Source organism: Pipistrellus kuhlii, unplaced genomic scaffold, assembly GCF_014108245.1.
Source record: "Pipistrellus kuhlii isolate mPipKuh1 unplaced genomic scaffold, mPipKuh1.p scaffold_m20_p_6, whole genome shotgun sequence".
NCBI lineage: Eukaryota > Metazoa > Chordata > Mammalia > Chiroptera > Vespertilionidae > Pipistrellus > Pipistrellus kuhlii.
In genome coordinates this window covers 74,474,744-74,500,178 of record NW_023425562.1, presented here as the reverse complement: position 1 = coordinate 74,500,178, position 25,435 = coordinate 74,474,744, and the positions used below count along the sequence as shown (strand labels likewise).

Genomic DNA, 25,435 nt, shown 5'->3' with positions numbered 1-25,435 from the left:
AAACAAAGCTGAATTAGTTAAGTGATGATCATAGACCAGCGATTTTCAACCTTTTTATCTTATGGCACATGTAGATTAATTACTAAAATTCTGCAGCATACCAGAACATACGTTATATATTTTTGCTGATCTGACCTAAAAGATAGGTATAATTTTTATTTGTTCACACCAGACAGCTATTGTTGTGTTGATTCTTGTTACTTTTTTATAAGGGGAAAGGTCAGTGTTCCTTACTAAGTAGTCGGGTATTGCATCTTTTAACAATTCTGTGGCACACCTGCTGACAATCACTGCTGTGGACTACACAGCTAGTTAGTATCTGTTTAGGCAGCATTTTCATTTCTAATCTCATGTACAGTTTAATAATTTAACAGAACATAGACTAACAGGTCAGCTGAAATGTTTGCAGAGTATTTCATAGCTGTTAATTTTTACCATGTGGGGTTTTTTTGTTTTTGTTTTTTAATAGCTGGGGATAAAATCTAGAGAGAGGGTGGAACACATAACCTGTGATCATCTTCATGGTTTTTCTGCCTCAAATGGGAAGGAGGAGGAAAGCAAATGATTCATCAAATGAAATGTTCCCCAAAAAGTAATTGTTGGGATCCCTTACTCTTAAGTCCTCTTCTCATCCCAACACACAGTTTTCTTTAAATAATTTTTGTGTGAAAATTGTCACACAATTGCTCCAGAACATTAAAATGTGTCAAAGGGTGAAATTTTATTGTAAAAAAATGTCTTGCATCTTGTAAAAAAAAAAGCGTGTTTTTGTTTTTTCTTTCTCAAATGTATTACTCACAACTGTGGACCTCTCTTTCAGTGCAGAGTATGAGTATCATTGGGTAAATCTCAAATGTAAAAATTCTAGGGTTCACATTAGAGCTTCAAACTTACAAAAAATTCTTAGAGAACTTATTGTAAATTTTGGGCAACCTATTTTATTGTGAGTTTTGGAACCCACTACTGATGTGAAATATTGGGACAACCATATACAAAATATCAACAGTAAAGAGCCAGGTAAAAGGAACCAGTGAGCAAAGTGTGGGAGTGATAGCTGTGGATTCGAGGGATTTCTGGGCTTTGGGAAACTGAGAAATGGTAGGTAGCACATGACTGTTCAGCACTTGACTCTGGAGACAAAGGCTTCTTGTGAAATCTGGGCTCCACATGGTCCTTTCTCACTTAAACCTCAGTCCCCTCGTTTACAAAACGAGGGCATAACCTATCTCTGAGTTTCTTGTGAGGATGAAGTGAGAGAATGCATACAGGTATTTAGAGAAGCACTGGTTCATAGAGACTCAGTAAGCGTATAATTTTACATGAATCCATCTCTGTAAGTAGAATAAGTGGATTTATTCTTTATTTTTTTATTTTATTTATTTTATTTTTTTTATTGATTTTTTTTTTACAGAGAGGAAGAGAGAGGGATAGAGAGTTAGAAACATCGATGAGAGAGAATCATCGATCAGCTGCCTCTTGCACACCCCCTACCGGGGATGTGCCCGCAAACAAGGTACATGCCCTTGACCGGAATCGAATCCGGGACCTTTCAGTTTGCAGACCAATGCTCTATCCACTGAGCCAAACCAGTTTTGGCAGAATTTATTCTTTATACAACACCCGTTTTGCAGAGCAATAAACACCGATCATCTCTGATTTGGGGGCGAGAGATCAATTATTTTTCAGGTTCTGGTTTTTCTCAAAAAATATTGGTCAGAAAAGATAGTGCAGATTTTCTAGCACGGCAAAATCAAGCTTCAGCTGTCTCCGGACACTTTTCTGTTATTTCATCTTAATTTTTACTGTATCTTTAATGTATATCATATGTGGGAGGAAGGAAACAGTGAGAGACTTCCTCTTTTATCTCTCCATTTATTCTTTATCTGCTTCTGTTCCTTTTCTCTCTTTCCCCTGTCCTTTATTTTAAAAGCAGGGACCTACGAATTGGGAAATAACCCCTAGTCCATAGATTTGTTCTAGTCTTTTCATGGACTCTACTTGACTCCGTTATAAATCACACATCGTGTGGTCTGTAAGGGGTTTTCAGAACAAAGATGCATGATGTGAGTAAACCCAGGGAAAGAATATCTAGTCTGACAGGCCCAACCTAACACTAAGCAGCACCTTTTCTGACTGCCAAATGCCTGCTTCCTGCCCTAGCTGTCCCTGGCCTTGGGTACTTACTGTTAGTGGTACCCGGCTTTATATCTTTTTTTTTTTTTTTTAATATATTTTATTGATTTTGTACGGAGAGGAAGGGAGAGGGATTAGAAACATCAATTAGAGAGAGTCATTGATCAGCTGCCTCTTGCACACCCCCTACTGGGGATGTGCCCGCAACCAAGGTACATGCCCTTGACCGGAATCGAACCCGGGACCCTTCAGTTCCCAAGCCGACGCTCTATCCATTGAGCCAAACCCGTTTCGGCGTGGCTTTATATCTTGACAACATCATCACTCCATCTTCTTGCTCCAAGATATGGCAGATAGCGTATTCCTCCTGCTGATTCATGTAGAACACATGTGTCAAACACAAGGCCTGCGGGCCAAATCCGTCCCGCCAGGCCTTGCAATGTGGCCCGCACCGCGCTGTCATCACTGCACTCCGCGGCGTTTCCATCACAATGACAGTTTATGACTGTTCAGTAAACCATTCGGCCCGCGATTTAGGCTGGATTTTAGATTTTGGCCCCTTCTCTGATTGAGTTCGACACCCCTAATGTAGAAAATAAAAATACAACCTTTGGTAAGACTTGGACACTGAACTTTCAGTAACCAAATGGGATTCTTCATCCAGAACTTGTTCAGTTCATCCAAAGATTTCCTCCTTCCTTTAAGCAATTTGTTTGGATACTAAAAAGCTCAGGCTTTTATCTGGAGCCATAAGTTTGAGTTGGGGTGAATTTACTCGTTTTGATTGACACCGCCTCATTGGCACACCTGAAATCTGATCCGGGACCATTTCTTCAATGTCTAGCCCCTGAGCTGGCACATAAAGCCCTTTGTGATCGTGTTCTCTCTGTTTTTCTAGCCGCCTCCCAAGTTTTTGCCTTACGCACCCTTCATTCCAGCTACACGGAACTGCTGTTAGTTCCTCAAATGTGTTTTCTCCCCTTATGCCCCTTTGCCTTCATTTGTGCCCTTCACTTTCCCATTTCAGAGCTGTTCTTTGAAGGCCTTATCCTAGTCCTCTTGAATGTTTTCCTGACCTGCCCTCACAGCATGATTTAATATCTGTTCTCCTGTGTTCCTTTATTAACGTATAACATATATAAAGATGTGCTCAAATAAGTGAATACCTTGAATTTTTACAGAATGAACTATACCTATGTAACCAGTACCCAAGTCAAGAAATAAAGATAACTAGAAGCCCCCTTCAGTCCCCTACCCTCATACACATACTCCTGACTTCTAATACTATAGTTTCGTTGTGCTTATATTTGGCTTTTCTGTACATGGAATTATACCATATGTGCTCTTTGGTGTCACTTTACATAATATATGAGAGATTTCATCTGTGAGGTTGCATATAGTTGTAGTTTGCTTATTCTAATCCTGCTGAAATTAAATAGGCTACAAATTTTTTATTTGTTTTATTGATGGACTTCTGAGCTCTTATCAGATTGGGCTATTTTGAATGATTCCTCATATTACAAATAATGTTGCACAAGGTTTTGAATAAATTTGCGCCTTATTTTAAGGAACATTACAAAACCAAACAATTTCGTAAGGAAAGTACCAGAGAACTTTTTTGGGGAAGGGGTGGGGTGGTGAAAAGGAATTGCTGAACTTCTCTGAGGAACAGGTTAGTGCAGTGAAGCTGGTTAACTCACAGCATTTTGGGTTCTTCTCACAGAGTAGGGAGGTAATATAATAGAAAGGCTTAAATACCATTATCCAGGCCTCCTTAGGCACAGCTGAGTTCAGAAGATTCATTTGTTTGTTGTCCCAACTTAGATCCTCATTTATTTAAATGTTTATTATGCATCCTCTGTGATCCAGACACACTGTTCTGGCCACCAAGGAGGGCATAGCATCTTGCCCTCATGGAGCTCACAGTGTCAGTAGACAAGACAAAAAAAAGGTGGTATGTTAAATAGAAACAGAGAGCAGGGAAAGGAGGGAGGTTGGGAGGGAGGGAGGGAGAGAGAAAGAGAGAGAGAGAGAGAGAGAGAGAGAGAGAGAGAGAGAGAGAGAGAGAGAGAGAGAATGTGTGTGTGTGTGTGTGTGTGTGTTGGGATGTTTGGGCACTGAGAGTAAGACAGATTTTGAAGAGTGGTCAGGAAAGAAATGACCTTCTTTTTCTACTTCTCGTTCAGCTTACCAAGCCAGATGTAACAAACATTAAGGATACACACGTTTAGGATAAAACATTATAAACTGTTAAGTATTTAGAGTTGTAATTCTGTCTTTTCCTCTTGGGTTCATTTTGCTCCTAATCTGAAATGACAGATTTCATTATCTTGTGAGGAATTTGTATGAGTCAGTGGCTTATTAATGTGTGTGTTCAAGTGACAGTCGTGTTACCTGATTCATAGGCTGTGGAAGTTGAGTGGAATTCCGGTGGAGAGAGGAAGAGTATGTCTTCCTGTTAGTAAAAGGCGAAAGATTTATACAATCTGAAGAGAAACCAGAGTATGTGTCTTCCTGTTAGGAGACCAGTGCTTTGCTCCTGGAAATTTCAGTTAAAACCATGGCCCAAGGCTCTTAGGTTGGCATCTGGCTGGCATTTCCGATTAGGTAAACCTGAATGGGACTTATTTTTCTCAACCAAATCGTGGTCATCCACGTGGGCTGGATAACTATTACAATTTCTCATGAAAGTGTAAAAAAGTTATTAGTATGCCTGAATTTGTAGTAAATGTTATTTTAGCACATATCATTCTGTATTATAATTATTAAATTGTGTCTACCTCATCCTGTGTTGTCTTACTCATCCTTGTCCCCCAGTGGCCTAGTACTGTGTGTGGAAAGCACTCGGTCAGGCAGCTACTCAGTAGATACGGAAACAATGGAGGATTTAACCGCTGTGTGTCAATTCAGAAAAATGCTTTTAAGCTGTGATTCAGCCACTGTTAATCAGGACCATATTATTGGAAAGTACTGTGTTTTTTCAGTAAAGCTTGTCAAAATGTTATGGAACCTCACTTCTCTCTGTTTTTGACTTCACTAACCTTGTGACCTTGGGTAAATGACTTCTGGAGGACTTGACTTACTTTCTTTTTCTTTTTTAAATATATTTTATTGATTTTTTACAAAGAGGAAGGGAGAGGGATAGAGAGTTAGAAACATCGATGAGAGAGAAACATCGACCAGCTGCCTCCTGCACACCCCCTACTGAGGATGTGCCCGCAACCAAGGTACATGCCCTTGACCGGAATCGAACCTGGGACCTTTCAGTCCGCAGACCCAGACTGACGCTCTATCCATTGAGCCATTGGCAGGACTTGACTTTCTTATCTAAACAATCAAGATGTTACCTGCTTCACAAATATGTGAATTTTAAATGAGATAATTTAGATTGAAAGTAATGTGTGTACATATACATTTCTAGTTTAGGCCAGAGCCATGGGCTAAATTTAGCAATAAGACTTTTAATAGGGACACTTGTAAGCTCTTAAAAGTTGGTTTTGTATAACCGACTGATTGACTACCATGTAATGGAAGTTTTAAATGCTATGAACAGAAATATCCAAAACAGAATTTCCCATTGTGAGTTCTGTAGAGAATCACTTGGTGTTACTAATTATTCCACGGGGGTGGAGGGTAGCGCTGGTTTGGGAAATGATGAGTTGATTAGCTCATTGGACATCTATGCTGGAGAATTTCTTTGGTCTTGAGTTATTGTGAATTGTGGGTCTCCATGAGGGAGCTTGAGTTGACAGAGCTTTGGTAACAGATGGAACTGGGCTGCTGGTAATTTTGCTTGTTTCTGAACCTGTCAGATTGCACCAGGACCACTGCCAGCATGGGCCCTGCCCTTTGTCAAGTGTAGACTAGAGAGCCTGTAGTCTAGAGAGCCAATATCCATAGGAGAGCAGCCAGGAGGGGGAGGGAAGTGTGATGACACATGGGAGGAGCACATGGCGGGGGCCGGGGAGAGGGGACTGGACAGTTAGGGTCTAGGTGAGGGAGATTGAAAATATCTGAAATGCAGGAAAGGGGTTTGACTGTTTTGTCAAGGGGCAGAATGAGAACCAGGAGGTAAAAGGGTCTGGGAGATATTTTGAACCCAAAGTAAAATTTTCCTTGAAGGTGGCTGTATTTTACATGCTAACTCTGTTCTTGGAAGGCGTGTTTTTGGGGTGGTGTGAAAGCATTAGGTGTTTTTTGGAAAAGTGCTCTTTAAAATCCCATCCAGGCCGAGACCGGTTTGGCTCAATGGATAGAGCATCTGCTTGGGGACTGAAGGGTCCCGGGTTCGATTCCGGTCAAGGGCATGTACCTTGGTTGCGGGCATATCCCCAGTAGGGGGTGTGCAAGAGGCAGCTGATAGATGACTCTCATCAATGTTTCTAACTCTCTATCTCTCTCCCTTCCTCTCTGTACAAAATCAATAAAATATATTTTTTTAAAAAAATAAATAAATAAAATCCCATCCAGTCCCAAATCTATAAATTTGTGATTTTTTTCTTTTGTTTTGCAAAATTTATTTCCTCAGCGTTTTATTTTTTCAGCACTGTGCTCATTCCTGTGGATAATTAGGGAAAGCATTAATAAGATGCGGGTTAAGTTTATTGGTTGGATGACAATACTGTCACATGAGACGGTTGTTTGCAAACTAAGAAAACAAAACAAAAGGCTCATTTTGCTAATCTGTAACGGAACCATGGAGATTGGAGAAGGGGGAGACAGGAGAAGTATGTGAACGGGTTTGAAGGATTGATAAGGTGTGCCTGGCAGGAAGAGCAGAAGCACTGCAGGTCAGCAGAAGCCCAGGGATGAAGGCAAGAGACATAGAAGGCTTTGCACTGTGGCATGTGGGTAAATCTGTAATTAAGGAAGATCCATCTGGCAGCTTTGTTTAAGATAGGGGTGTCGAACTCAATCAGAGAAGGGGCCAAAATCTAAAATCCAGCCTAAATCGAGGGCCAAATGGTTTACTGAACAGTCATAAACTGTCATTGTGATGGAAACGCAGCGGAGTGCAGTGATGACAGCGCGGTGCGGGCCACATTGCAAGGCCTGGCGGGACGGATTTGGCCCGCGGGCCTTGTGTTTGACACATGTGGTTTAAGAGATAAAGATTGAGAGCTCTCTCCTTAAGAGTAAATATTTAAAGAAGCATCAGGGTACTTGAAGTCTTTGAGGAGACTGTGGCTAGACCATGGATGAGCGAGGTCTTAGAGCATAAATTCTAGTCCTGGTTCAAGTCCATTTCGCTGTGGACCTACGTGGAGAAACCGAAGCCTAGAAGTTGACTGTAAATTGGATTGTTTACTTTCCTATTAAGATCATTATGAGGATTAAATGAGATAAAGGATTATGTAACTGCCCAGTAAACGTTACTTGCTATATTTATTAAGTAGCTGAAGTTCCTAGAACTGTGGTACCAGAAAGGTAGGTTCTCTGATCAACCACATCCATCACTTGTAAACTTGTAATGAGTGCAAGTCTTCGCCGCCCCTCTCTGACTCACTGGGAAGCAGGCTTTAAAAAGCTGCTCAGGAGACAGGCAGGCAGTCTGAGAACTAACTGCCTTAGCTTTTGGGGTCCTAGAACTAGGAAAGGGAGAGCATTTAAGAGGTGCTTCACCAGAGTGTCCTTTGCAGAGAAGAGAGTGAAATTTGTGGGGAAGGAGGGAGTGTATTTTTGGCAGTGCCTAACAGTTTTACACATAATGTTCAACAAATACATGTTTTTATGCTATTGAAGACAACTGGTTTCATAGTAGGTTGGGAATGGAAGGAGGATTTCAGGGCAGTTATATATAATATACTGTATGCGATGTTCATAGTCTGTAGCCCAAAGTATAAAAAACACCACAGAACCACCTTAGAAATTTGATATTGAAGTTTAAATCTTATGTTTAGCATATATTTATGGACTGCCTACTATTGAGACCAGGCACTGTGCTATCTGCCGTAAATAGGAAATGATATATAACTCTTTGTTTTCAGAGGCTTCACAGAATTACTTTTTTTTTTTTTTTAAGGAGTTGAAGCTATCTTTTTTTGTAACATTTTCCAGCTACAGAGAATAAACACTATCTGATCTATTCTCAGCCAAAGCCAGAAATTAAGCAGGTGCTTGCCTTGCAGTCAAGACCTACTTTGAGAGTGCTACCTCATTTCTGAAAGCATTCTGAACATTGACTTCTTTTTTTGATTATTTTATGGCTCGAGATGATTTGAAATATTTTATGCTCCTGCTTAATGTGGGCCAACTGAGGTTTTCAATATTGAGAGGTATGCAGTTGGTGAGTTCCCATGTCCACCCCCATCGTCAGCACAAGCACCAAACACAATATCTTGGAATAAAGTAAATTGACCTCTAAACTTCACCCACTTAGTTATTTACTGCCATTAGGCACAGGACGCTGTGATGATAATGATGTCTAGTTGAAGAGCAGGGCAGCTGCAGGCCATCTTTATTGAATCTAGAGGAGTGGCTCTAGCTCTCCATTGAGTACTGCCTGCCTGGGGCTTGGTTGGAGTTGGACCAAGTGTTCAGAGGATCCTAATACACCAGAGTTTAGGTTTATAAATGTGCTACCCTGTGAGACACCCCCCTTTCACAATGGTGTGGGGAAAGTGAATAAACTAGATTGACTATAATAGTTAAGAAGTATGTTTTTAGACCTCTCCGTTTCTTGAAAACAGATGGCATGGTATTTGAGATGGCAAGTGGAATACCAGAATTATATTCACTCGTATTTGTGATGTCTGAGTTTCATATCATAGAGAGACTTAAAGAAAACCCAGTGGAACTCACTTTTCCAAAATGACAGTGATTGGGAAGTTAATCAGAATAATAATTTGTATATTTTTTGTTCTGTTGTGCTTTTTATCCATATATATAAAGAGCCAGGGGTTTTCACGAATGGACGGACAACTGAACAGGCAGGCTGCGTGGGGTGACCAGGCTGGCAGGGGGCGGGGGAGGCAGTGAGGGACCAAAGGCAACACCAAAACAACCAAACAACCAGTCACCATGAGGTGCATGGACACCTCGTGGGCCCTCCCCCACAGCCCAAAGGCTCTGATCGCAGCAAGGCTGGCAGCCGGAGGGTGGGTGGCGGGGTACATGAGGCTGCGAAGGGCCTAGGCTCAGGCTGTCAGTGGCAGCAGGAGCAGCGGGGTTATGGGGGCGGCACCTTCCCCTGATCCACCAGGTTACCTCCTGCAGAGGGAGGCCAGACTGCGCTTAGGCTGGGCCAAGGCAGAGGCAGTTAGAGGTGATCAGGCCTGCAAGGAAGCAAGTTAGGGTCTGGTCAGGCTGGCAGGGGGCAAGGTAGGGGTGATCAAGCTGGCAGGCAGAGGCAAGGGGCGATCAGGCAAGCAGGCAGAGGGGTTAGGAGTGAGCAGGCAGGCAGGCAGGCAGGCCAGCAGTCCCAGATAGTGAGAGAGGGATGTCTCAGATTGGAGAGGGTGCAGGCCAGGCAGAGGGACCCCTCCCCATGCATAAATTTCATGCACCGGGCTTCTAGTTAATATATAATTGATTTATAACATTATATTAGCATTGGTTGTACAGTAGCATGATTTTATATTTGTACATATTGCAAAGCAAATATGTTTCAATTGACGCTTGAACTTAGCCCCTTCTTTTTTCCTATTACTTAGAACTTTAAGGCTAAGGTGGGTGGGTAGTGAATACTGATTACATTCTTCCATTATTTTTCTTTCTTTCTTCTTTCTTTCTTTCTTTCTTTCTTTCTTTCTTTCTTTCTTCTTCTTCCTTCCTTCCTTCCTTCCTTCCTTCCTTCTTCCTTCCTTCCTTCCTCCTCCTCCCTCCTCCTCCCTCCCTCCTCCTCCTTCCTCCTTCCTCCTTCCTCCCTCCCTCCCTCCCTCCCTCCCTCCCTCCCTCCTCCTTCTTTCTTTCTTTCTTTTTTTAAATAAATCTTTATTGTTCATATTATTACAAATGTTCCTCTTCCCCCCCCTCCATTGTTCTCCTCCACCAGGTTCCCACCCCACCCTCTGCCCTTTCCCCACCCCCCATTGTCCTCATCCATAGGTGCACAGTTTATGTTCAGTCTCTTCCCACATCCCCCTCTCCCCTTTTCCTCAAGAATTGTCAGTTCACTCCCTTTCCATACCTCTGATTCTATTATATTCAACAGTTAATATTGTTCATCAGTTGTTGTTTTTTAATTTCCTTGGTTTTTAGATTCACTTGTTGATAGTTACATATTTGTTGTTCATAATTTTTATCTTTATTTACTTTCTCTTCCGAAAGAACCCCCTTCAGCAATTCATATAATTCTGGTTTGGTGGTGATGAACTCCTTTAGCTTTTTTTTATTAGTGAAGCTCTTTATCTGGCCTTCGATTCTGAGTGATAGCTCTGCTGGATAGATTATTTTTGGCTGTAGTTTCTTACTATTTATCACCTTGAATATTTCTTGCCATTCCCATCTGGCCTGCATGGTTTCTGTTGAGAAATCAGCTGACAATCGTATAGGTGCTCCTTTATAGGTAACTACCTGCTTTGCTCTTGCTGCTTTTAATATTTTCTCTTTGTCTTTTGCTCTTGGAATTTTAATTATGATTTGTCTTGGTGTGGTCTTCTTTGTATTCCTTTTGTTTGGAGTTCTGTGCACTTCCTGGACTTGTAAGTCTAATTCTTTCACCAGGTGGGGGAAGTTTTCTGTCACTATTTCTTTCAGTATGTTTTCGATATCTTGCTCTCTCTCATCTTCTGGGACCCCCATAATTTTGATGTTGGTTTGCTTGAAGTTGTCCCAGAGGTTTCTTACATTATCTTCAACTTTCTGGATTCTCTTGCCTTCTTGCTTCTGCGGAGGAGTGTCTTCTGGCTCTTTATGTTCCAAATCTTTGACTTGATTCTTGCAGTCTTCCATTCTGTTTTTAGGACTCTGTATAATATTTTTTATTTCAGACAATGTATTCTTTGTTTCTTGTTGATCCCCTATTATTTCTTGTTGATTCCTTATTATTTCTAGTTGATCCCTTTTCATATCCTCATAGGTCTCGTTTATTTTATCGGCCTTTTCTAGGAGATTCTTGAACAACCTTATAAGTGTGGTTTTGAACTCTATATCCAGTCGCTTTTTGTCCTCCGTTTCTTTCGTTTGTGATCTATTTCGTTGTCTTGGCATTTTTCGCTGCTTCCCTGATGGGGCAGAGTTTCAGGGTGGAGCCTACAGGCTTGGCTTCCGTCGGCCACGCCCTATGCGGCTCCTGAGTCTCAGTAATCCCCAGGGTCCTTCAGTACTCGCTGCAAGCACCTCTGAGAGAAAGGTGTCCTTGATTTTCACCTGCTACCAAGCAGTGTAGGCTCTCCCCCAATGAGCCCTGAACTGGGGTTCAGTTCAGTTGGAAGTGGGGTTGGAGGTGGCGTTCGGAGCAGTCTGGAGCCCCTGTCTCCTTCCCGCTAGGGCAATCCCGTGGCACAGCCAGCCATCCCTTCTCTGCGAGCAATGTGCGCGCCTCCGGGACCTCCTTTTGCCGCTCCCCCAGGGTTCCGCCTTACAGCCCAGCTCCCTCTGTTTGAGCCTGGGTCCCTGGGGTCTGGCCTAGAACTGGGGTTCAGAGGAGTCGGAACTGGGGCCCAGCACAGTCTGGAGCCTTTGTCTCCTTCCCGCCAGGGCAATCTGGCAGCAGAGTCAACAGTTCGTCCTCTGCACACAATGTGCGCGCCTCCGGAACTGCCTCTCCACGCGCGCCGCATGTCTCTGTACCTTAGGCTTTTACAGCTCCTCCGCTCTTCCTTCTGGTTTTTTCCTTGCTTCTCGTTGTAGAATTTCCAGTCAGTCGACTTTCCTGTAATTCTGGGTAATGTCCATTTTATATTTTAGTTGTATTTTATTGAAATTGTTGTGTGCAGCTGCGGCTAGGTGTTTACCCTTGCAGCCATCTTGGATTCTCTCCCCCATTATTTTCTTTATCTCTCCAAATACCCCAAAGAAAAGTAGCTGGAATCTTAGTCCACCATTTTCATAAGGTTGCCAAGACCAGACCTAGATCTGAGTGTTTAATTAAGCACAGCAGTCGGTGGTTTCCATTCTCTGCGTATAGCCATCGAGTGTTGAGAAAGTGAATTAAAGAGATCAGAGAACTCACTTTTATTTTTTTAAGATGCTTTTATTTACACTTAGCACAAGGTTGAGAAACATTATACTGTCCCTCTGGCCATCACCACACTGTTGTCTGTTTCTGTGGTTATGCATACACGTGAGAGCAGAGGTCTTTTTTAAACGGTTTTAATTGATTCATAAAGGTCTTTCTGATTGTCCCCTTGCTAGAATACAGACTGAATATTTGAAGACCTGGTGGAGTATAACTTTGTAAATGTATGGTTTTTCCTGCAACTGCTGAATATTGACAGAAATTCCCCCAAAGTCCTACTAGCTACCCAAGGAATGTTAGTGTCCTGAAAACATTGAATCCAGAGTGGAAAACAGAGTTATGGCATTTGTAGGTTTTAGAGCTGAAAGAGTTTTTTAAAAAGTAAAGAAACCAAATTCATATATGTTTTTTGTTTTGTTTTAATGGTTGCTTTTGAATTTACCCCCTTTTTCCTCTCCTTTCTCTTTTCTGCAGTGAACACCTACCTCTTCATGATGCAAGCTCAAGGCATTCTGATCCGGGACAACATGAGGACAATAGGTGCTCAGGTTTATGAGCAGGTGGTTCGAAGCGCTTATGCCAAGAGGAACAGCAGCGTAAATGACTCAGGTATATTTTTAGTAAAGACAAGGTCTGCTTAGAATGTCTCCTCCCAGGGGAGGGAAAATTGGTGAGAACAATTGTCTTTGATGAGACAAAGTGCTTTGTAAAAGAGGAAAGGTTTGAGCTGAGTCTTACCTTATTACTAAAAAGAAGCTCTTGCAAAATGAATCCTTGTTTGTTTTGCTAATAGTATGTTAAGCTCAACGAAATGACTCCATTTTCTGTTCCTAATAGCTTACCAGGGCCAGGGAGGTAAAGAGTATCTTTCAAGACCTTTTTTCAGTGTAGTTGCCCCAAGTAGGCAGATTAAGCACAGATTAGGACACCAGCAAAACAGGAGCAGCAGAAGCTGTTTCTGGAAGTAATTTCAAAAAATGTATCTGTACTGGCAATGAGTAAAAACAGAACTGGGTTGAATTTCCTGATACTTAATTTTATGGCTTCACATGTGGGATTTGTTAGTTTTGTTTTTTTGAGTCACACAGGGTGATGACAATGTTCCATATTGTTTTCAAAGCTAGCCTGGTTCCCACACAGGAAAAATCACTCCAACTCTGTTCTTCCTATTGGTCTCTACTCGAATAGTTCTACCCAGTAGAACACATTGTCCATGAATAACTTCATTTCATAATAATCTTGTCATCCGGGACAGTTTCCAAATTAAAAAAGCAGCTTCTGGAAGAAGTTTACTAGGTCACCTGGTTTACCTTTCCCAGTCAGATGTGGTTTTCATCCTGTGATTTAATTCCAACTCCATGGCCTAGCCTGATGGTCAGATTCATTCAGCCTTAAAGAAAGATGTTCATACTATTCACTTAAACATTGCTGTGGTGGACACAAGAGTGAACATTTCTGTTCCAGTCTTTGAAACTTGTGGCTTTTATTACCTTATTAGAGGCCCGGTGTGTGAATTCATGCATTGGTGGGGGGGCCTGGCCTGCGGGAATCGGCCCACTGTGGGAGCTCTGCTCTCCCAGTCATCCGAGCAGCTGTGGACCTGCCCTCTGAGCAGCTGCTGAATGAGGAAATATCTGAGTTGATATTTTGGAGTGATGTCTTGGGTAAAAGCATGTTCTGTGTTCTGGAGGAGCCTGACGGAGAGCTTTGCACCCCAAAGTCACTCGGTGAATTTCTTGATGTGTGATGCCAGGTTGGTGGCACCATTGAAGATGTTCAGGGCACCTTGCTCCAGGATCCTCATCCATCAGGACAGCCTTCCAGGCGGGTGGGGTGGGGGGGAGGGGGCACAGTCACGTCCCCTCTTGCCACCTGCCTATACCAGCTCCCTGCACTCTTTCTAGAACACACCTTAGAGTGCCTGCATCAGCTGGTGGAGTCAGACCAGAGTCTGGATTGGCTCGGGTATTTGATAGGTGCAGAGACTTGGCCTCACCCTGGGCCTGCTAGCAGCTGCTCCAAACCGCTCATCCTGGTCAGCCAAGTGGCATTCCCACTGTGGGAGTGCACTGACCACCAGGGGACAGTTCCTGCGTTGAGCATCTCCCCCCTGGTGGTCAGCATATGTCATAGCAACTGGTCGACCAGCTGTTCTGGTCTTTCCACCACTCGACATTTGTGCACGGGGTATGTGATGGGGGTGTCCTCAGCCCAGCCTGCACCATCTCCAATCTGGGATTCCTCTCGCAATCCGGGACCGCAGGCTCCTAACTGCTTGCCTGCCTGCCAGCCTGATTGCCCTAACCACTCTGCCAGCATGCTCACCCCCAACTGCCCTCCTGCCAGCCTTCTCACCCCCGACTGGCCCCCCCCCTCCCCTCTTGGCCTGATTGACCGTAACCACCTCTGTCTCAGTCCAGCCAGCATGGCTTTGTCCGGAAGGATGTCCAGGAAGGCCTCCCAGACTAATTAGGATATTACCCTTTTATTAGTATAGATAGAGGCCTAGTGCATGGGTGGGGGCCAGCTGGTCTGCCCTGAAGGGGGTCCCAAATCAGGATAGGGGTCCCCTTGGGGATCAGGGCTGGCCTGGGTGAGGGGCCTGGGGTGGTTTACAGGCTGGCCACACCCTCGTGGGGGTGGGTCCCTGCTGGGGGCGTGGCCATCCTGGCTGAGGGACTGGGGGGGGGGTCCATTTGCAGGCTGGCCACACCCCCATCAGGGTGAGGGTCCCGGGTTGGGGGGGGGGGGCCCAGCCTGGGCAAGGGGATGAGGGCCATTTGGGTGTGATTTGCAGGGGTCCAAGCCCCAGGCTTTGTCCTGAAGGATGTCCGAAGGTCTCCTGGTCTAATTAGCATATTACTCTTTTATTAGTGTAGACTAGTATATAGATAAGCACTAATTATATAAAGAGGAGAAAAGAACACAGGTTAGATAGCTTGCCTAAAATAATATTGTAAGAACCTGTTCCTGACTATTTTTGTAAAAGACAATATACGTAGGCAGTTCTTTACCTTTGAGAGAAAGCTGTTCTTTATATGCCTTTTTTTAACACTTCCAAAAATTGAACAAAGAAGTATTTCCAGATGGTTAAATGGGTCTGCCGGGAGGCTTGTCCAGTTAAGCCAGGAATGATTTTCATTTTAAAAATAGATTCTGAGATTTTATTCTGCTAAGCATTCATGATTTGCCTTACTTCTCTAACTAAGGACTAATGTACTTTCCTATGGCTTCTTACTGATTTCTCTCAAGCCTAGTATTATAAAATATGTATACTTAAGTTTTTTTTTTCTTTCCTTCAAATCAGTCCTCCCTTCTTCTGCAGCTCAGTGTAGAAATGAGATTGTCTTTGCAGACATTGCTAATGAGAATTACCCTGCATGCTTGGAATCTCAAGAGAGAGCGTCTCTCGAAGGGAAGTTAAATCTTTAAAATTGACCACATTCTAGTTCATCAGTCTGTCCTGCTGGCCAACTTGGCAGCAACAAAGGACTATAGTTTGCAAATCAAATAAGCATTGGTAATTACTTTTTGTGATGACTTTTCAGAGTTTTTTTTTTAGCCCAACTGTGGTCTCAGGACAAATTGCCCGAGTTGTGAACCATACCTGCAGTTCCCAAAGTCATGGAAGAAGGCTGAGCACATTTTTGTGCCCTAATTCAGTGGTCAGCAAACTCATTAGTCAAAGAAGCCAAATATCTACAGTACATCAATTGAAATTTCTTTTGAGAGCCAATTTTTTTAAACTTAAACTTCTTCTAACGCCACTTCTTCAAAATAGACTCGCCCAGGCCATGGTATTTTGTGGAAGAGCCACACTCAAGGGGCAAAAGAGCTGCATGTGGCTTGCAAGCCGCAATTTGCCGACCTCGGCCCTAATTCATCCTGTGTGGCATTAGGTTTTGCTAATGATGTCACACACTTTGTGTGATTTGATTAGAACATGGCTCAGTCCGATGGACAAGATTTTAAGTTACTCCATTTTTCACAGGTAGAACAAATCATCTTGGGGGGATGTTGAAGTGCCTTGGTCATGTGACATTCCCTGAACCCTGCCCCAAACCTGCTTTAGGTTGTGTGGTAAAATTAGGGAGTTCTTTGACAGTCATTCCAGAGTTCTTTGCCCTGTTTCACTCTGGATAAAGGAACATTTGTGCCGTTGTGACATTTATTCAGTCACAATGTGATCCTGCCACTCCAGTTAGGTGATGCTAGGACTTCTTTCTGGGCATTTAGTGAGGTGGTCTGTTCTCTTTGAGAAGTTAGAGGGCGCATAGCAGGACTCTCCCTACACCGCTGCTGGTCTTGAACACAGGTTCTCACTCATTCCCTGAGGATTGTTGTCCTTGAAAACTGAGTGCAGGAGTGTCTTGCACTCTTGGAAGGCATATCCAGGAACTCACTTGGTTTTGCATGTATTTCTCAAATTATCACACACCAAAATAATTCTTTCATCATCCTTGTGGTTGAAATGGTTAATCGTCCATTTTGTGTTTAATTTGTGCTATTTCCCTTATAAATTGTAAGTCTTTGCTGTTGAGGACTATGTTATTATGCTATGCTCTTTACTTGCATTATCCCATCGGACCCTCACAAGGACTCAGTAAGCTAACTGCCTGTCCCCATTTAGGGGTGAAGGGGTCAAGCATATGGGAGTAAGAAGACTGGAGGCAGCAGTGGAGTTGGGATTGGCTGGTCTCTGAGTCCTAGCAGTGCCCTCCCAGCCTCTGTCATCTTTGTATCCCCAGTTCCTTGTACACTGCCTAGAGACCAATGGTCGGCAAACTGCGGCTCGCCAGCCATATGTAGCTCGCAAGCCGCGGTTTGCCGCTCTCTTGACTAATGAGTTTGCCGACCACTGACCTAGACTCACGAGCCGCAGTTTGCCGACTACTGGCCTAAACCATAGGAGACTCTCAGTAAATGTGTTTTTTTTGAACGTGCAAGGGAATAAATAGATTTAATAAGAAAACAGAGGTAAATGTTGTCGCCTAATTCTGAGATTACCATCTTGATTGGCTTCTATGTTATTGCCACATCCTTAGTGAGTTAGTATTAAAGAAAAAATATCATTTCATTTAATGTGTATCCAGTGAAAAGATATCAATTTTATTCATTGCAAAGCAGTTCTCTGCCTAGCCCAGCCAGAGGGCATTCTGGATCTAAAGCTGCTGAGATAGCCAGATGACTGCCACCTCTGACCCAGCCACTCCCACTAGGAGTGCTATGGGCTTGAGGGCAGCAGCCTGGACTAAGGTCGTCTGCCAGCTCCTGCCCTACCCTGTAAGTAGTGCCATGTCACACACACACATTAAAAGGCCTTCATTAGCCAAGTGTAGCTAAAAAGCATCGTGTGACATTTAGGTAATGCTAGCTTTCTTTATCCTTAAAAGCTAAAGTGGTGATCGTCTAATAAGAATGTTCTTTTGGGGGTAGGACTAGGAGCCTGGATTGAGCCTGAATTAATGACCTGGAGAAGCTTGTTATCACTGAAAGCCATAGAAAGGGGGGACTAGGAGTAGTAGGAAAGGCAAGTAAGATAATAATGACTTCAGAAGAGAATTCTCTGGGTTTATCCAGTCTAGCTATTTAGTTTTATAGATGAGGTGAGGAGTTGGATGGCCTAGCATTTCTCATATTTAAATATGAATTTCCAGGTGCTATCCTATGTATTAACATTTAAAAAAAAATTTTTTTTAAATAATATATGTTTCAGAGAGGAAGGGAAAGGGAGAGAGAGATAGAAACATCAATGATGAGAGACAATCATTGATCGGTTGCCTCCTGCAAGTCCCACACTGGGGATCAAGCCGGCAATCTGGGCATGTTCCCTGACCGGGAATTGAACTGTGACCTTCTCGTTCATAGATCGATGCTCAACCACTGAGCCTGCCAGCTGGGTCTATCTAGAAATTTTTAACCAGAGGAAGATTTCTTACTTCTGTACACACATATGCACACAAACCTCTCACAAACACTTATGGCCCTAATCCTTCCTAGTACACACAAAGAAAAATGTTCTATTAACTACATCACTCAAAATTGGTCTATTGCGCTGGCGTGTTTGGCTCAGTGGATAGACCATCAGTCTGTGTACTGAAGGATCAGTCCTGGGTTCAATTACTAGTCAAGGCATATGCCCAGGTCGTGGGGTTGATCCCCAGTAGGGGGCGTGCAGGAGGTAGCCGATCAATGATTCTCTCTCCTTGATGTTTCTATCTCTCTATCCCTCTCCCTTCTTCTCTGAAAGCAATTAAAAATATATTAAAAAACACAAACAAAAAAACCCAGATCTGTTACCATAGACAAATAAAATGAGTGAAGTCATCACCAGTGTACTCTGTGATATATTCAGTGAGGTAAATATTCATACTTCTTTCTTTCTGGTTTTCAGATGCTCAGTCCATAGTTTTCTGTATGTCTGCCCTCTGCAGGTAGTCAGTCCTAAGCTTGCTAACTCTTGAAGAATGCTAATTCTTTATGTTCCACAGATATTGTCCCCATTACATCTTTCTAGCATATATACATGTCCACATTAGGGGGTTTAAAGCTTCTAGATGATTCTAACGTGCAAACAAAGCTGCCAAACCACTGGTATAGAATAAAATTGAATAAACAGACCATTGGATCTGTAGGTAGGAAGGATGTGTGTTGTTTCCCCATTTTATAAATGTAAAAACAGCTGCACTCTCTGCCCTTCCACTCCCTTGCTGGAAGAATGAAATGAAACAGATTTAAATGAAAAGGTAAAACCGTGGCCATGGACATTCAGCAAGCTTGTTCTTTTTCTTTCAGTAGTTCCCTCATTCAGTAAATACCTGCTGTAGAAGAGCCATTGATGGTTGGTGCCCTGAGAAGCACCTGCAGGATAGCCCACCCATTTCCAGGCCAGACGGGAGAACCAGGGCCCCACAGCAATCGTGCAGTTTCACCGGGCCATGGGCAGTTCATGCCCTCTGCCTCTTCCACTTCGTGAAGATTTTATCTAGAGAACTTAAAATTAGAAAAGAGGAAATTAGGGGTTTGCGGGGGAGGGGAGGGGTATTCCCCCAAGATGTAGGGCCAAGTTATGGAGGACTTCCATGTAGGAGTTGTGTATTTGAGGGCTGTTGTTTTTTTTGTTTTTTTTTTGTTTTTTTAAAATATATTTTATTGATTTTTTACAGAGAGGAAGGGAGAGAGATAGAGAGCCAGAAACGTCGATGAGAGAGAAACATCGACCAGCTGCCTCCTGCACACCCCCTACCGGGGATGTACCCGCAACCAACGTACATGCCCTTGACCAGAATCGAACCTGGGACCTTTCAGTCCACAGACCGACGCTCTACCACTGAGCCAAACCGGTTTCGGCGAGGGTTGTTTTTTTTTTAATGACACTATTAATTTAGTAACCAGAAGAAAAAATATGTGGCGTTTTGTCGTGTTTTGTTCCATGCTAATTGCTAGCAGGCTTATTATGTCAGTGTTTGAATGAAGTAGAAAGGAACTGATCTATCTTTAAACGCCCAAAAAGGTTAGAAAGTGTCTTGTCTCCTCTCCTACGTGTTTATTTTTGTTATTGTTTTTACTTAATTCCTGTTTAGGTCGCAGCTCCAAGGTTTAGTTCTATCATTGCCCAGAATTATTATTCACTTCTATTTTTTGTTGATCTGCTTATGAAAATGCTTATTATAATACCTCTGAGAATTTCTTTGCCTTCTAGGAAAATACAGTATAATTACTGTGATGCTGTTTCAAAGGGAAGTATGTGTATAATTAAGCAAAATCAGAACTATCAGTATAGGACTGTGGTCGGCAAACTGTGGCTCGAGAGCAACATGCGGCTCTTTGGCCCCTTGAGTGTGGCTCTTCCACAAAATACCATGGCCGGGGTGAGTCTCTTTTGAAGAAGTGGCACTAAAAGAAGTTAATTGAAAAATTTGGCTCTCAAAAAAATCTCAATCGTTGTACTGTTGATATTTGGCTCTTTTGACTAATGAGTTTGCTGACCACTGGTATAGGAGGTTCTTGACAAAGCTTTTGAAATGTTAATACCTTCAGAAAAGGCTCAACAACTTAGGACAGGTTTGCATGTGTAAACTAAGGACTTCTGGCTAGTTTCTGTGTAAATGTAATTTTACCTTTGGGGTTAATGCTGACTTGGTTTATATCTTTATATAAATGCAGGCTTAGTGTTGTTGTTTTTTTGTTTGTTTGCTTGTTTTTTAAATCTATTTTATTGATTTTTACAGAGAGGAAGGGAGAGGGATAGAGTGTTAGAAACATGGATGAGAGAGAAACATTGATTTATAAATTTCAGGTTGCAAAATGAATTTGAATAGGAAGTTTTAATGTTCATAGAATCAGTATGAGTCTAGAAAGATTGGTGAGAGTGATTTTAATACTCTGAAAAAATAGTACAGTCTAATGGAAAGATCTCTGACTCAGATTTTTGTCATGTACTAGCCAAGTCTCCTTATATGAGTTATCTATATGGTGTCTCAGTTTCCTTATCTGTAAGAAAGTAAAAGGTTGGAGTGGCTTCCTTCTTAGAATCCCCTAGGAAAAAGGCGTCTGCTTCACACACTTAGAACCCCACTAAATGACAGTAAAAAAGTGTGTGTGTGTGTGTGTGTGTGTGTGTGTGTGTGCGTGCGCGCACGTGCGCACGTGCATGCATGCTGCATGTGTGTATGCATACATAATGTTATAAACCCTTAAGAATGAAGAGAACAAGAAAGCAGACCACAACAAAAAGTTTTGGAAGTTGGAAAACAGATGAAAGGATTTAATAGACCCCCACCCAAAAAGAAAAAAAAAATTTGACTGCTAATGTGGCAGCAAAGAAAGTCATCAACCACCCGAGTTTATACCCCAGAATCTTCTAGAAGCTCAGGAATGAGCAATATGAAGTACTTTTGGAGATAAAATAAAGGTGGCACATGGCCAGTGCTGCTCAGTGGTTGAATGTCGACCTGTGAACCAGAAGGTCATAGTTTGCTTCCCGGTCAGGGGACCTGCCCCGGTTGTGGCTCAAGCCCCAGTGGGGGGTGCAGGAGGCAGCTAATCAGTGATTCTCTCTTACCATTGATGTTTCTATCTCTCCCTCTCCCTTCCTCTATGAAATCAACAAAAATATATTTTAAAGAAACAAAGGTGGCAACTTGGATAAAGGTTGGTTGAAAGCTTTTTGAAAAGCAATCAGATGCCCAGATCTCTTTCTCAATCTTGGCAAAGAATTGGAGACTTGATAACATTCAAAGATGGCAAAAGAGAGGGTCCCTCAAGTTGGTTTCATCTCAACTTGGTTTTCCTCAGTTCCAGGATGCTTATAGCCAGGACTGCAATTCTGGCAGGAGACTAGAATAGACTGCTATGGGGAATGTGATGGGACCAAGAGGAAAGACCCAAAGATATTGATGCTGGAAGTTTCTAAACCAAACTTCCGGCTAGAATATCTTATCGTGAAGAACCTTGTTTATACCCTTTCAGTTAGCTGATTAGTGCCCCACTCAAATGTCAGCAGATGGCCAACTATTGTGCGTAGGGATCTAAATAGGCAAGAAGCAGCAAATTAGAAGAAACAGACTATTCTGGGAGAAGAATTTTTAAAAATATATATATTTTATTGATTTTTTTACAGAGAGGAAGAGAGAAAAACAGAGAGTTAGAAACATTGATGAGAGAGATATCGATCAGCTGCCTCCTGCACACCCCCCATCAGGGTTGTACCCGCAACCAAGGTACATGCCCTTGACCGGAATCGAACCCGGGACCCTTCAGTCCACAGGCCAATGCTTTATCCACTGAGCCAAACCGGCTTTGGCTGGGAGAAGACTATTAAAACAACAATAATATATATTCTCAAGGGTGAGAGAAAAAAGGATACCAAACTTGAAACAAGAATATATTATATGAAATGAACATTTAGAAAAATAAAAAGGATTCTTTGAAATAAAAAATATTATAGCAGAAATAATCATTAAAAGTAGGGCTGGGTAAAATTGAGAAAATTGGTAGAGTAGCAAAATGGCTAGGTATGTTCAACACAATGGCTAAGAATAGACACCCTAGCAAGGCACACCACTATGACATGTTCTGAACAAAGAGAAAGTTCTTTACAATTCCAATAAGACATTACTGGTCACCTTGACAAAGATCCAGGATTAGAATGGCTTTGGACTTAGCAGACACAGTGGAATCTAGAGAGTAATGGGACAGCACCTTCATAATTCTAAAGGAACATTATTTCCAGCCCAGAATTCTATAAGCTCGACCAACCGACAAGTCAAGGGAAGAAGAATAAAAACAATCAGATGTACAGTTTTCAAAATCACTTCCCTTTTCCCTTTGTAAGAGCTGCTTTGAGGATGTGCTCCATTAAACGAGAAAAAGGGGAGAAATTGAACTTGGGGAAAATGAGGAGCGATTCTGTAAAGAGATGACACTGAGGAGGGAGATCCCAGGATAGCATCTGCACGTCAGGCCCAGAGGAAAGGCAGTCCAAATTGGAGTGGGTCAGAGGCACTGGACCCTCTTTGGGCCATGAAATGGAGAGAATACCTGATGCCTGTGAATGCAGTGATAACTAGGGCATGGTATTGAGCTAGTCATTAGTCTATGATAAAACTTGGCAAATAGCTCTAGCTGATTTGGCTCAGTGGTTAGAAGGTTGCCCCTCGGACTAAAGGATCCCGGGCTTGATTCCAGTCAAAGTCACATACTGTACATGGTTGCAGGCTCTATCCCTGGTCCTGGTCCAGCCGTGCAGGCAGCAGCCAATCTCTCTCACATCAATGTTTCTTTCTCTCTCTCTCTCTCTCTCCACCCTCCTTTTACTCTGTCTTAAAAAAAAAAAAAATCAATGGGGAAAAAATCCTTAACAAAAAAACTTGGCAAGCATAAAAACAAGACAGTCACTCAGAGGAAAAAAAAATTCAAACAAGGAAGGAAAAGTAATCATAACTTCTCCACATTTCTCAGCTATGAATAGTATCCACAACCACAATTATCATATATGATTGTTAGGAGACTGGAGGGTGGAAATGGCATGTGTGTGGTGGGGCAGGGGAAGAAAGGGAGGGAAATCCTGTCCCCCCCATGGTGTGAAGTCAGCACGTCAGGCCTAAAACGGAAGCATCACAAAGAGCTGTGTGAGCAAAAGGAGGTAACTGTAAAGCGGTTGGCTAACAGAAGTGAGAGTAGTTCCCTTAGAGCAGGGGTGGGGAACGTCTGGCCCGAAATCTTTTGGTCTGGCCCTGCCAAGGCTTGAGGGGTGAGTTTATTAAATGTTTAACCAAACATAGCAGGCTAATTTTTAAGTTGATCATTTTGTCTGGCCTGTGGATGATGTTATAAATACCCAAATGGCCCTTGGCAGAAAAAAGGTTCCTCACTCCTGCTTTAGAGAATAAGGTACAGGGTGTGTGTACTGTTTTTATAATTACGTTGTGGGTAATTTGACAGTAACCTGAGTGGATATAAAGCTGTAATATCAATCAGAATAGAAACAGTGGTTAAAATGGTGTCATCTGGTTAGCATTTTTATTAATGGGTTCAAATTTATAGCTGCAATGAAGAGCTAGTCCAGAATCCTGCTTCACAAAAAATTATGTCTAAGAAAAAAACCCTCTTTTGTAGACATCCGAGAATTGCAGAATTGACCACATGTACCTACCAGTCTGAGTTGCCTTTTTTTCCCCCTTGCCTTTCTAGATTATCCTCTTGACTTGAACCACAGTGAGACCTTCCTACAAACCACAACTTTTCTTCCTGAAGACTTCACCTACTTTGCAAACCATACCTGTCCCGAAAGGCTCCCTTCCATGAGTGAGTAGAGCTCTCGCTTATCTTCCTCCACCCTTGAAACTGCTGTCTTTGTATTTGATTAAAGTTAGAGGGAAGATGCTCTTGTTCTCTGTATGTGTCTCCCTGCGTAGAAAACATAAACATCCCTCTGGAGTGGAAACAGAGACTGTGAAACGGACTTGTGCCCCTACCCTTCCTCAACCCCCCTGCAAGGGGGCCCGTGTTCTGCGTGCCCTTTGCACACACACCCTCATTGGGGCCTGATAGGACGTCTTTTATTATGTATTTTACACTGATGATAGCTTGTTTGATATGAGAAAAGTTATTTTCTTAACCAAGTGTTGGCTTAAAAAATTGTTGGCTCTTTTTTTCTTTCCTTTTTTCTTGAAATCCCAGGCTTACTCTAAAGCAGTGTTTCCCAAAGTGTGATACGCGTTGCACCAGAGTTTGGTGGGGATATGCACTGCACCGTGCTTAGCTGTGCCTAATTCTACGTTCTCATGAGTATGAGGGTACTCAGCGTTAAGAAACTTGTAGAAGGGGTACACATTTGTCAAAAGTTTGGGAAGCACTGCTCTAAAGCAATGACGACAAAGCATTATACCTTTTCTGTATCTTAGACAATTCCACTTCTTAACTTAGGTTAGAGATGGGTGTTCTGAGTTTGGGCATGACCAGGTAAATGAATCTGGACACTGCGTCTGCACTTGCCTCAGGAGCATGCAGAGATGGCTCCAAACTCAGCTGCTTTTCTCCTTCCTCTCTGAGAAGTGCAATTGCTATCTTACTTGGGTTTAACCTCTCGCTGCACCCTGGGCCGAAGCAGAACTCTCCATCTTGGTTTGGCTGCAGTAATGGTGACGACCTGAAATGCAAAGAGTTGGAAAGCCGAGGAAGGGACTCCACTCCTATTAGAAACGATAAGCTGAAAAAGCATTGACCTTCTCTGGAGAGTAAAACCCTGGACATAGGGGAAAGAATCTACCATTTCCTGGCCTTAATGTTTTTTTTTTTCTCTCTCTCTCTCTCTGTTCAGAGGGCCCAATAGACATAAACATGAGTGAAATTGGAATGGATACCATTCATGAACTCTTCTCCAAAGACCCTGCCATCAAGCTCGGAGGTCACTGGGCACCTTCCGATTGCGTGCCCCGCTGGAAGGTAGGGTGTGGAGTCAGGACCTGAAGTGCTCAGACCTGCCATTGCTTCCCATCCCCGTGGGCTTCACCACCAGGGGATTTGTAATTTGCTTCCTGCTGCCCAGTGAGAAGTGTTTGCATGTGATGGAAATACTCTGGAGGGATGGGTGTCCCCTGAGGAGGATGGGTGTCCCCTGAGGACTCCTGTATGGCCAGACATTTACATTGTTCTGGTCACAGAGCAGCACTCTTGTCT

The 25,435-nt window shown here is 42.8% G+C and overlaps 1 protein-coding gene across 3 annotated transcripts in view; it reads left to right on the top strand.

Moving 5' to 3' along the window:
• Positions 1–25,435, top strand: part of B4GALT5 (beta-1,4-galactosyltransferase 5) — a 79,043-nt gene that overhangs the window by 44,097 nt on the left and 9,511 nt on the right. For 2 of the 3 annotated variants that reach the window (XM_036418208.2, XM_036418210.2), the window contains exons 2-4: positions 12,728–12,862; positions 23,948–24,061; positions 25,077–25,201. In XM_036418208.2, coding sequence (XP_036274101.1) covers positions 12,728–12,862; positions 23,948–24,061; positions 25,077–25,201 — 374 coding nt within the window. Of the gene's footprint in view, positions 1–12,727; positions 12,863–23,947; positions 24,062–25,076; positions 25,202–25,435 lie in introns of those variants that run through there. The other variant, XM_036418211.2, reaches the window with a different exon arrangement.